Source organism: Daphnia carinata, chromosome 10 (assembly GCF_022539665.2).
Source record: "Daphnia carinata strain CSIRO-1 chromosome 10, CSIRO_AGI_Dcar_HiC_V3, whole genome shotgun sequence".
NCBI lineage: Eukaryota > Metazoa > Arthropoda > Branchiopoda > Diplostraca > Daphniidae > Daphnia > Daphnia carinata.
Window position 1 is genome coordinate 8,122,554 of NC_081340.1, and position 12,890 is coordinate 8,135,443.

Genomic DNA, 12,890 nt, shown 5'->3' on the forward strand with positions numbered 1-12,890 from the left:
AAAAAAATGAGATTCGTTATTCCGCGTGTTCTACTTTTGCCTACGTCCGCAGGTGTCGCTATCTCACTGCCCTGCCACTACCGTCATCCGACGTCATTCCCTTTTTTTTTTTTCTCTCCTTTTTTTCTCCTTTTTTTCTTTCTTTATTCTCGTTTTGGCTTGCGCTTTTTTCGGCCACTTTTCGTTCTCTCGTACCTTCTTCTATTGAATTGCTTTTTTTGCCTCCGCAGCCAACGTGTATAGCCTCGTTCTGCACCTCCTGCTTTGCTACAACAAACATCGGAGGGAGGAGCTCTGTTTCACACTTCACCTGCGCCACGCAGCCAGCAATGCTACGTCGCTCTTAAGCGAGTGCGCAAGTCTATAAAGTCTATAAAGAAAAGGAAAAGAAAAAGAAAAAGAAAAAAGAGAATTCCCGCTTGCGCCAGGCCGAGCTCCTCTGCCGCCGTTTTCGGTTGTTGGGCTGCAATTCGCTCGTCAGCTCAGGAAGAGAACGACAGCGTGCGCGACGGCTATAAGACCAACAGGTCCGGCTTTCCTTACTGACCATTCCATTTCATCTCCGACTGGGCACGCACGTTCCAGCCTGTTCCAGCTATCCAGTGATGGTTTAGTCTGCCCCCTTCTCGAAGTCTGTCAGTATCAAAGCTTCCAATCTTCGCAACAAACAAAGTGTCTATTCAAATCGTAGGCAGCGCTTCGTTTTGTTTTGTTTTTTCTTCTTTTTAACCGAGACGCAATAAAAACAAAAACAAAAACGACAACGGAAAAAAAAAAGGAAAAGTTTGAAAACAAAACAAAAAGAAAGTGCGAGTGGAATTGGGCGAGACATCGTGGCGGATGCGCACCATGATTGGCCAAACAAGGTAAGACAAACTTCTTCTTTTCTGCCGCTTCATTACATCGGACGTCGGTTTTCTATGCTTCAGTGGTCAGCGGTTACCTAATCGAATTTCCCTCGCTGATTACGTTTGACCAGCATAAAACCAGAGCTGAATTGATTAAAAAAAAAAAACGTTTTCGCTATTCTCCATTTGTGCAAACGGTAAAGACAAAGACGCAACGCATTACGCTACACACAACTTTGACATACCGTTTGGGATAAATGCAGAAACGATTCACTTTAGTCAACGCTGGAAAAGACAAGGCGGCCGCGCTCATTTCAATACGTCCCACAAACTACCAGCGGGATGAATAGTCGCTGACATATGTTTTAACGGTTATGTGTGACGTACGCGTTTCTTGTCCGTAGTATTCGCTCATACATAGTCGCGAGTGTAGTAGGAAATAAATAACAAACGGCGGCGCATGTCACGCACGGATTAGTCCCAACGGCTGTGTAGAAAACAAACGACCACGCGGGGAAAAGAGCACCAGGTGGACGCCATGGTCGAACGGATATTAACATAAAAAAAAAAAAAAACGAGCAGGCCAAAGACGATATAGGGGCGGTAAAAAAAAAAAAAAAAAAAAAAAAAAAAAAAAAATGGAGAGAAAAACGGTACATTAGCCGAACGTGATTCAGACACAACATGAAGACGGTGTTAATAACTTTCGTTCTATGCGAACGATACTATTTCATTTGTTCCATGTTTCCTCGTTCAAAAAAAAAAAAGAAAAAAAAGAAAAAAAAAGGAAGAGACAGGAATGAGAGACGGAAACAAATGCCAAGCATTTCAAGTGTTTTTGCAGTAAAACGAAGAGGAAAACAGTTTTCCTTCTACACGTCATTTTACTGACCGAGCTACGCATTCGAGCACGAAGAAAATGTCATCGTGACAAAAAAAAATAAATAAAAAAAAATAAAATAATAGAAGAGACATCGCGCAAGTTTCCCGTCTTCCGCTTTCGCCCATTACTCGTTCTTCTGCAATTCCCTTTCCTTCCTAAAGTCACTTCTTTTTGTTTGTTTGTTTTTTCTTGCCTCGATCGACCGTCGTGAGAAAACAAAGCAAAAGGACAAGAAAAATAAAAGAAGACAGAGGCGAGTGTGCCGTTATTAAAATGCATCTCGATACCAGTTCATTCGGTGTAGACTATAGTTCCCATCTGGTAACGTTGGCCGACTGGCCTATTTTCTTAGCACATCAGCGCCATTAGAAAAGCCTTAAAGCTCTTGACTGGATAATGGGTAAACAACAGGTGCAAAACTATAAGAGTAAACGAACGAGAACCGTTAAATGAATTCCATTTCATTCCGTCCGTTGGGCCTGACCTCAGACAATTTTCTCGCCCATAAACAAAAAGAAAAAACCGATCACCTGCGAGACTCGAGAGTTTCAAGTTTTTTTTTTTGTTTTTTTTTTTTAGTGGCCATTACGTGGGGCCATTTGAATAGAAAACCCGAATTTTTTATGAATTGTACTTTTTATTGTACGGATGTGATGTTCTTCTGTCTGAATGAAACAAGAGAAAAATGGCTCGTTTTAAAGTCGTTCCGACATGTTGCCCTCCCACAGAAATGAATTCAATTCTTTCCCAAACAAAAAAAAAAAAAAAAAAGAAACGATTTAGCTCAACGACTTCTTATTTTGATATTATTATTTTGGTTCAATTTTTTCTCCTTTATTTGCGTGAAAGCAATTCCGGGTTCGTGCAGGTGAGAAAAAGTTCTAGATAGCCCACAATGCGCAACGTTTAACGCTGTGCTTATCAAAAATGGTGTAATAAATTGTGAACTACCTGTATAAAAAAACAAACAAAAAAACAAACAAAAAAAAAAACAAAAAAAAAAAAATGCGTCGGCTAATGCCTTTTGTGAATTCCGTCAGTTAAAATATCATTTTAGAAAGCGGTGGCCGACACTCCCACCAATCCGGACGTGATTGTTGCGGCCAGCTGCGAAGCCAGAAGCCAGATAGTGATGCGGCGGTATCATGCGCTAATAATTTCTGCACAACAGCAAATAATACGCACAGACAGAAATGATGAAAAAAGCATTTCAGACAGTGCTGATGACGCAACGTTTTTGGCCTGCGTCACGTCCGCGCTGGTGACGGGGAGAGAAAAAAAAAGAAAAAAAAAAAAAAAAAAAAGACTGACAAAAGTCAGGGGAAAATTTCTACAAAAACCAAATTGAAAGATAGTTTCCCCACATAAATTTACTTATCCGATACGTTCCGCTCAGTTGAATCGACGCATTTTTCTAAATGTCAATAGACACAAGAATTCACCTGTCGGACAGACAAATCGTTGGTCGTCATCGACTCGACCTTTGCCAAACGCAAATTTCGACACGACAAAATGAAAAATGAATAAAAATGACCGTAAGAAGAAAACGGTTTTTTTGTTTCGTTTTTTTTTGGGCACAGACTACGAGAAAAAAAAAATGTCACGCTCACGGAGACGCATTCTTCACAACAGCGATTAACTATTTTGTTGAAAAGAGTATAGATTCTTTTGAAATGAGGTACATATTTAAAGCAAAGCAAATGCAATTGTAAAGCAACGCGAGAGAAAGTCATCTCTTCAATCAAATTGTCTTTTCCCACTGCAATTGAATAGCAACAAAAATGGAAGTTAAAAAAGCCTTTTCATTTTTTTCAAGAGCTTGTCTAGTCAAGTGCGTTGGTCTCTCTTTACTTGTTTCACTTGTTGGCGTAAGAGTTTCCACTCCTCCTACCCTGCCGCGATAAATGGGGGATTTTTCTTTTTTTAGAAACTACTGGCTATCCTTGTTGTCTGTCTGTCTGTCTGTCTTTCTTTTCTTTTTTTTTCTTTTTTTTTCTTTTTTTTTTAAACCGCTTATCTTGTTCCGACATTGGAAACAATAGCCGGGTGCTATAGGTCGAATCTATTGAGGTCCTACCAGTCCATGTCCAGGTTGCCGTTGTTTGTCCGTCTTGTACACGCTTTTTGTGTCCTAATGCGCAGACACGGTTTCGTTGCATTGCCAGAGTTAACTGACCCCATAACCGGCGGCGTATCAAAGAAAAGAAAAATCTATCGCGAACATGCAATCGCCCGAACGCGCGAGTTTCTCGTTTCAAATGAAAAACTGGGAAAAAGTAAACGTCCCGCAGACAGAGGGCTCCACTACACTGTTCCAGATGCATCTTTCTCTTTCGTCCGTAAACGCGTTCGATATCGTTTTAGTTGGTTGGTATTTCGTCCACACAAAAATTAGAACGCATTGATTAATGATTAAGAAACGGATGATGACAATGATTCTCAATTGTTTTTTTTTGTTTTTTTCGGCATAAAGATTACAGTGGATCGTTGTTGGATTAGTGATGAGCCTCGTCGGTGTACAGCCGCAGCCTCAACGCTCTTCGCAAACACTATGGAACGTCCCAGCGCACCCTAACGGGATCCCTCATCAACTTCATCGACCGTCTCCTGCAAAGCACCAGGGTGCGTTCCAGCAGACCAGAAACCACATGACACGTCAAGATGGCGACAACTGCGCAATGAACATACCTGGACGCAATGGGTCAGTGACTTTTCCCCTCAATGTCGGCAAGTTCTCATGGTCTCTTTTCTTTTTTTTTCTTTTGCCAATTAACGACAAAAGTGCGGACGGGCTATTTTTGCCAATCAGGGAGAGGAAAAACAAAAACAAAAAACAAAAAAAAAAACAAAAAAAAAAAAGGGCTGCGTGTAATGTTGCAACGCCTTTCGCACTCAACAAGTGACGTGACCCTGTCTGACAAAGCGCTGAAAGCCAAAATGAAATAGAACAAAGTGAAAAGGCTAAACAAGTGGTAAAAGGTGCAGGGGAACTGGCACGTCATGAATGCCTAATGCTGAGCATACATTGAAGTCGATGTTTACGCTATTTGGTAGAAAATAACAAAGTTCGTAAAGAAGGCCGGCAAGTTAGAAGCCAAGAAAGCTTCTTCACGTTCAAACACGAGAGGAATTGAACAATCCAAAGTGAATGTAAAAATGATTTCCCGAAAGTCAAAGCGGATGCCATCAAACTTGTTTTTTTTTCTATTCCCCCTCCTCTCAACTCAATTCTAATGGCGCAAAATGAAAGGAAGAAAAAAGTAACTTTAATCGCTCAACTTTGATTTTTGTTTGTTCTTTTGAATTTGTGGTGTAGGAGAACTTCGTGCGTGACGTACGAGTCCGTCAATGTGGCTTTCAACTCGGCCAAGCAGCGGATGAACTTAGCCGGACCTAAAGGCCGTTCCATGACCGATATTGACGTCGACCACTTGGGTCAATTGTTGGTGGAGACGAGCCGCAGTTTGGCTAGAGAGTGAGTAATTAACACTCAAATAAATACGCAAACTTTCACTCGTACCCGCCACCCCCGACTATAAAATAAAGTGTGGGGTTGGGAGGGGTTGGTAAAACCGACCGCTGAATCGACATTGAGGAAAACAATTTCACACGCGTGACTAAGTCTGAACATTTTCATGAATGATGCAAAGGTACAACTTAAACGCCGACGCCATCCATAACGCCCTGCCTTTAATCGACACTGGACGGACGATTATCGATCGGTTCTGCCCGGCTTACCTCAAGAGACCCAAGTGCACCGTCAAACGCTACAGAGAGTACAACGGCATGTGCAATAATCTGGATCACCCGCACTGGGGCGCCACTCTGTCCTCTTACCGACGTCTATTGCCGGCCGATTACGCAGACGGTAAGAAAGTGAACGTCAATTTGATCGAAGAACAAAGTCAAGCTCTCTGAAATCCCTTCTGTCCTAAAACAAAAACAAAAACAAAAACAAAAAAAAAAAAAAACAAAAACAAACAAAAACAAAAACAAAAAAAGAAAAGCAGACCGCGATTGAAACAACACATTAGGGCAAAGAGAGCGAAACAATCTGGTACGGTTCAATGCTAAACAGATAGAATGTCTTCGTCATTCACCTTGATCGCATTCGAATGGCGTGTTCAAATTGAAATAGAGTTTTTCAAGAGTTGTATCGAATATTTTATTTATACGTTGTTTCCCTTGCGATGGATGAACAGGCATTAGCGAGCCGAGGATTTCCGCGACGGGCAAAGAGCTACCGACGGCGCGCTACGTCTCAGCCGTTAATCATCGCGATTACGGCTTTCACGATCACGCAGTCACCGTCTACCTGCCCGCCTGGGGTCAGCTGATCGATCACGATATGGCACTCGGTGCAGAGAGTAAAGGTACACAAGACGTTTCGGCCTTTTCCTTTTCAAATAAGACGCGCGACAAGTGATGATCAACCAGAAATGGCGCGACGAGCAACATCGTCACATTAAAACAGCGTGGTACTTTCACTTCTGCTGGCTCTTTTTATGGTATCTCATTCACGTCCGGGTTATGGCTTTGCAGAAAGGTAATCGTACGTCACCCTGACATTCCAAAATAAATTTAACGATAAAAAAGGGCAGCGCAAAAAGCGCCAACGAAAACAATTTCTTGTCGAGTCATGATCATTCGTCAGCTGAGACTGGGCCATACAATGGTGGTAATACTGAACGATGAGGAGAGAGAGAGAGGAGAGGAAAAGAAAAAAAAAAAAGAAAAAAAAGGGGAAAGTTTTGCTAAATCTTTAATCACTTGGAATGGTTTTTTTGTTTTGTTTTAATAGAACCAGAGACGGATGCTGAGCCAAAATGCTGCGACAAGGCACCCGAGCAACGCCATCCGGCCTGTTGGCCAATCGAAATCCCGCACGATGACCCGTTCTACTCGAATTTCGGACGCCGTTGCATGGAATTTGTCCGATCGGCCACTGGACTCTCGGAAAATTGCAAATTAGGTGTGTACCCAATGGAGGGAGAAAAAAGTTTTAAAAAACCGAACAAAAAACTCGGGACTGTCCCGTTTCCCCCTTCAACCGCACCGTTCTCTTTTTACTGGAACGCGTGCGTGCAACTGTTTGCAAACCTCGTCAAGACGGTAGAAAGAGACGCATAACGTCACTTTATTCGGACACTTTGGGAAGGGGAAAGAAAAAAAAAAAAAAAAAAAAAAGGTTTTCGGTGGTTGCTATCCACGAGAAGGCAGGTTCTCAACATGGCGCAAAATTTAAACATACAAAACAAACAATTCAAATTCAGATAAACACACAAATTCAGATAAACACACGTGAATTCGAATGATTCACGGTGACGAGGCAATAAACATCAAAATGACTTGTCTCTTAATCAATCAACAAGTCACAAAGGAAACAGAAGAAACAAATTGAGCTGATGTCATTGCACCGATTCCTTGCCATTGACAAACTAATCGAAATAATTTCTTTTGAAAAATACAAAAAAAAAAAAAAAAAAAAAAAAAAAAAGGTCCCCGCAACACGATGAATATTATAACGAGCACGTTGGACGCGAATTTCATTTACGGATCGTCAAAGGAAACAGCGGACAAGTTACGTCGATATCAGGGCGGACTTCTCAAAAGCAACTCGGCTAACCATCACCTCGGACTCAAAGACTTGTTGCCACCGAAATTGGAGAGTCCCGACGCCGGATGCGTCCGCCCAAACAAGGACTCTTATTGTTTCCTAGCCGGTACATTTCAATAGATTCTGATTCATTTTTAAGAAGATCAAAATAAAAGAAAAAGATGGAACGCTTTTGGATCGCAGGAGACAGTCGAGCCAATCAGCAAGTGATGCTAATTGCCCTTCACACGATTATGATGCGCGAACACAACCGCATCGCCGTCGAACTGGGATACATCAATCCACACTGGAACGATGAAAGAATCTATCAGGTACTCGCAAATGGTCTTTACTCTTGTCAACTGTCAACTGTCATTGATTTTGACTTTGACAGGAAACGCGTCACATCATGGCCGCCATCGTTCAGCAAATCACCTACAACGAATTCCTGCCTATGGTTCTCGGCAAGGATTTGATGTATCGTTACGGTCTCCTCCTCAGCAAACAAGTGAATCCCATAGTTTGACAGAAAAAAAAAAAACAAACAAACAAAGAAACAAATGAAATTCTCAAATGAAACGAAAATTTGCGCACAGGGTATGGGATCTTTCTACGACCCAACGGTGGACCCAACCATCCCGGTGTCCTTCTTCGCGGCCGCTTACCGCTTCGGCCATTCGCTGATCCCGTCCACCATCGAACGGTGGAGCGTCACTCATCAATACGTGGGAGCCAGGCGGCTGAGCGAAATGCTGTTGAATCCGTTCGACATGTATGGACCAGGAACGTGTGACCAATACCTGGCTGGTTTCATGAATCAAGTCTCGCAAGCTGTCGACGATTCCGTCACAGGAGAGGTGATTTCAATTGCTTTATGTAACAATGTGAGGGACGTAGGCGAGCAAAACGATCGAAATGTTCAATCAAGTGCAACCGCTCGTATACGAAGTTTTGGTGTCACATCAAAATTCGTAACGAAAAAAAAACAAAAAACAAACAAACTAATTAAGAAAAGTCTTGAAAATTCAGAAATGTTGACTGAAAAACGTTTGAATTGGAATGCAGTTGACGAACCACTTGTTTCAAGAAGGCCAAAATAGATGGGGCGCGGATTTGGCATCGCTCAACATGCAACGCGGCAGGGACCACGGGTTGCCGTCGTACAACGCCTACCGACGCTATTGCGGTCTGTCGCCCGCACGGCACTGGGACGACCTGGCCGGCGTCTTCACCAACGACACGCTGCAGCGGTACGTCAAGATCTACGCCACGCCCGACGACATCGATCTGTGGTCGGCCGGCATCTCCGAGCGCCCTTCACCGGGCAGCATGGTCGGGCCAGTCTTCGGTTGCATCATGGGCGAGGCGTTCAGAAACTTGCGCTACGGCGACCGATTCTGGTACGAGAACGGCGGTTGGCCTAGTTCCTTCACGCTAGGTAAAAACATTCAAAACTCATTCGGGTTTCCCCCCCCCCCATACTATTGGGGGTGCTAGTGGGTTAGAATGATAAGTGTCTACAAATGAACAGCAAAAAAAAAAACAAAAAAAAACAAAAACAGTAACGGTAGTTAAATAATCAAACATCGGCTAAAAGCGATCGATAGGACATGGTATAGAACAAATGGAACTAACGAAATCAAACAAATGGACTGTGTCTCAACACCGACCTTGGGACATTGGGTTGCATGCCTTCGTTCTTGGACGGTTAATGTTTGCTTCACGTTCTTATAGACTACGTCGTAGAAAATTATTCATAGATGGTCGCCTAATACATCGCATTCCTTTGTTGTTGTTTTTTTTTTCCCCCTTTCGTCGACTTTGACGCAATTAGCCCAATTGAACGAAATCCGAAAAGTGAAACTGTCCCGCATCGTCTGCGACAACAGCGACAACATCGAGAGCGCTCAAATTTACGTCATGGTCCTCCCAGACCCAAAAGTGTAAGTCGCTCACCCTCTTTAGACGTCGAGTAGAAGACGACCTTTGCACGCAATCAAATAGTTGAATGAAATATGTCAATTTGTGAAAAACCCGACAGGAACCCACGTGTCCCTTGCAGGAGCTCCATTCTTCCACGCATCAATTTGGAACATTGGCGAGACGCGGGCGAACAGCAACCAAGTTACAACAACGTACGTCCTTACGGCTAAATTATTTTTTTTTTTTTTTTTTTTTTTTTTTTTTTAATTAATCCGAGGCCTTTATTCTATTCTCTTTCGTTATTTGTTTATTTTTAGACCAATTTTATTCGAAAGGGGGAATTAGAAAAAAAAACAAAAAAAAAACAAGAAAAAATAAGTAAAAATAAGTAATTTACGATAGGGCAAAAAATTGCAATTCTACGCTCGTTTCCCAATAGTTTGAACCATTTCTGTCCGCTATTTGCACATCGTTGACTGGGCTTGTGTGTCATTGGTTGCTATCCTCCCGAAAGAAAAAAGAAAAAAAAAAAAAGAAAAGCTCTTGGAGGCTGCTGTATTCGATGATACGCATCACTTGCTCATAAAGTAGTTGTAACGGGATCGAAATGGAAGCAAAAGAAGCCCCCAAACGTAGCAGTCGAGCGTGACAAACAAGTAGACAACGAAAACACGTAGCACACACACAGACACACACACACACACACGCACGCACATAGAAAACTATTACCCTCTTCTTTGCTCTCAGCGAGAGAAAGATGACATTCAAGCACCGCAGCCACACCGACCCAGATTTGTTTATTTTTTTCCTCGTCCTAACAACAATGATGTTCTTCACAATTTCATAGTCCATTTCTTTTCCATGCCCTGTACGAATGTTTTCTCATCTTCCTATTCCTTTTTTTTTTTTATTGGCATCTCTACGTTTATTTTTACATGTACTTGACACGAACGACCGTTGACTACCATTGACTGACCGACCGACCGTAACGAAATATTGAAACGGCAAACGTCATGGCTCCATTGGATTCCATGAACGGACGACTGGACTCAATCACAGGACGAGGGACACGGTGAAATCGACGAACTCGTTGTGCCCGTTCATCCCTACGAAACCGAGCAGCTCTTTCAAGTTCCACCTGCTTTCCAGCAGCTACAAGACGAAGCCTTGTCATTCGATGAACCCAATTATCCTCCAGATCCCAATCATCAAAGCCATCCTCAATCCCAACCAGAAGTCTATCACCCAGAACCTCATGCGCCTCATCCAACCCGACCGCCTAGAGTTCCTCCTCCTCCTCCTCCTCCTCCTCCGATTCCCGCCATCTTCCCCGTCTCCGGCACAGGTGGCGTCCTTTATCTTCCCGGCCATCATCAGCAAGGCGGCAATCAAAACTACGGCCGTCCTCATCCGCCGCCGGGCTACCATCACGTGCGCCGTCCTCCGCGGACCCGCGTCAAATCCCACATTTTAGGCAAATTACTCAAGCTGAAAGGTTGATCTTATTATTGCCTGATGCGCAAGAGGATGAAAGAAAAAAAAAAAAAAAAAAAAGAAACAGCAAAAAAAAAAAAAAAATAATAATAATTAAATCGAAGGCACGGAGACGGCGTACACGCGTGAAGACAAAAGAGTGGAACAACAAAACCAGGCTGTGGAGAAATTTCAATTGGAAAAATAAAAAGAGGCAAAGAAAAGAAAAGCGAAGACGACTAATAGACTAGACAACTCATTTTTTTTTTTTTTTTTTCTGTTTCATGATTCGTGATTTTCAAAAAAGGGAAAAGGAAGTAGAGAAAAAAAAAAAAAAAAATTTATACCCGGTGTGTCAAATAAAATATGAAATAACCAAAAGTTGTGGCTTGATTAACCAGTCCTCGCATGAACTGGTAGAAGAAAATAGGCTAAAACAGAAATCGAGGAGCTTCGTGCTGCCATTAGTTCCGGACGTCAAAGCAATCACCTTCAGAATTTATAAATTGATGTGCAGCTCGATTATCTCGTCTTCTTTTGCGCTCTTCCGTCTGCCTTAACGATTGGTTTTTCTTCACTGAAACGCTGGCGGCGTCCAATTATTTGCATTTTTGGGTTCGTCAATAAATCAAATGTTGCCCTATAGCCCTATGGTGAGATGACGAATTTCATTCCAGACGCAGAGTTCGCAGCCACAACACACATTTCGCGATTGGACATGGGGCCAGTCGCGACGACGATGATGGAAAAAGAAAAAAAAAATAAAAAAATAAAAAAAAAATAAAAAAAAAGTAGGCCATCCTTGCCGCTAACGCCGCAACCCACCACCACAACTGACACCACCAGATGGGCTCAACACCACAGCCTCTGAGCCTTCAAAACCCAAAATCGAGCAGATGGGTGCATAGTTCTCAATTGAAAACAACTATGCATCCATCGCCAATAGGCACATTGTTTCAGTAAAATAAATAAATAAATAAATAAATAAATAAATAAATAAAAATAGAATAGAGCAGCATTAAAAATGCGCATTCATACGGGCAACTAAAAACGATCACCACCAAGAGATGAAAAAAAAAAAAAAAAAAAAAAAAAAAAAAAAAAAACCCAATGATTTCGTAACATCTTGCATTCGATTTGCGTTCCACAAACGCCGCTCCTACTGCTAACCTGATTAATCTGATTCACGCTAAACGGAAGGCGCGTGATTTGTTTCATCTGACCGTTGTTGCGATCACGACCAAATTCAGCCATCGATTTCGATCAATTAGGACGCGACCTTGCACGTCGCGATTTCAATTCGAGATGTGCGATTAACTAACGCCACGTCTTCACGCGCCACACATAAATGAGCAGTCGTTTCTTAATTGAGAAGCAAATTCTTGAAAATAGAGAAAGTCGCCGAGGGCTGAATCGATCGTGATGGTCGCTGCGACCATTCGATTTCGTCCGTTTTCCTATTCGAGGACTAGTTAGCTCCGCAAGCAAAACAGAGTAAAAATACGCTGCGATAATTAATATTCATTATTTATGATGATTTGATCTTCGTGCGAATGTTCACGGTCGGTGACAGGAAAGTCGGACGCATAGGAAAAAAAAAAAAAAAACGAATCTCATTACGTCGAGGACAAGGACGATTCTCTGTTGCAATTACGGGTGAGCAGAAAGGAAAGACCAGAAAAGTGTACAAAGTCATAACACAACTATAGAATCGTAAAGAATAAGAGAGAAAAAAAGAGATAAGAATCTTCTACGGATGGGAAAATAGAAAAAAAAAACAAAAAAAAAAAACAAAAACGAATGAGCAAGCGGAGCGACAATTGCCATCGTATACTCAGTAGCATCGAAAGTGGAGGGCGTACACGCGCTTACCATTCGTTCAATCGAGACAATTGTGTGACCGGATCCAAATTTGTTTTGGTTTTTTATTATTACTTTTAGAGGACGTTTGAGTGACCAAAATTGAGAAATTTGGCAGGACAACGGAATGTAATGGGCTGTTTATCGTACGCGTTTCGCTACGTAATGTTCAAAAACAATCACAAAAACACGAAACAAATGAGAAAAAGAAAGAAAGAAAGAAAGAAAAAAAAAGAAAAAAAAAAAAAAGCAAATGTGTGTCAAAAAGAAAAGAGGCAACAACTTGCGAGCAGTTTACGCTGGAGAC

General features: G+C 42.1%; 1 protein-coding gene across 1 annotated transcript; it reads left to right on the plus strand.

Moving 5' to 3' along the window:
• The first annotated feature begins 481 nt into the window (after positions 1–481).
• Positions 482–11,368, plus strand: LOC130701467 (peroxidase-like). The gene is made up of 14 exons (XM_057523448.2): positions 482–866; positions 4,205–4,432; positions 5,048–5,206; positions 5,382–5,599; positions 5,934–6,104; positions 6,533–6,703; positions 7,230–7,454; positions 7,532–7,659; positions 7,722–7,835; positions 7,924–8,184; positions 8,393–8,765; positions 9,162–9,270; positions 9,369–9,462; positions 10,310–11,368. The coding sequence occupies exons 1-14, from the start codon at positions 841–843 to the stop codon at positions 10,748–10,750; spliced, it is 2,718 nt and encodes a 905-aa protein (XP_057379431.1). The 5' UTR covers positions 482–840; the 3' UTR covers positions 10,751–11,368.
• The last annotated feature ends 1,522 nt before the right edge of the window (positions 11,369–12,890 follow it).

What these genes read in the sequence shown, in the direction of transcription:
- LOC130701467 (XM_057523448.2), top strand. Translation starts at nt 841, where the DNA reads ATGCGCACCATGATTGGCCAAACAAG. An exon ending in GTCTCCTCCTCAGCAAACAA is followed by an intron (nt 7,836 to 7,923) that starts GTGAATCCCATA and finishes ATTTGCGCACAG; the next exon opens with GGTATGGGATCTTTCTACGA. An exon ending in GCCTAGTTCCTTCACGCTAG is followed by an intron (nt 8,766 to 9,161) that starts GTAAAAACATTC and finishes TGACGCAATTAG; the next exon opens with CCCAATTGAACGAAATCCGA.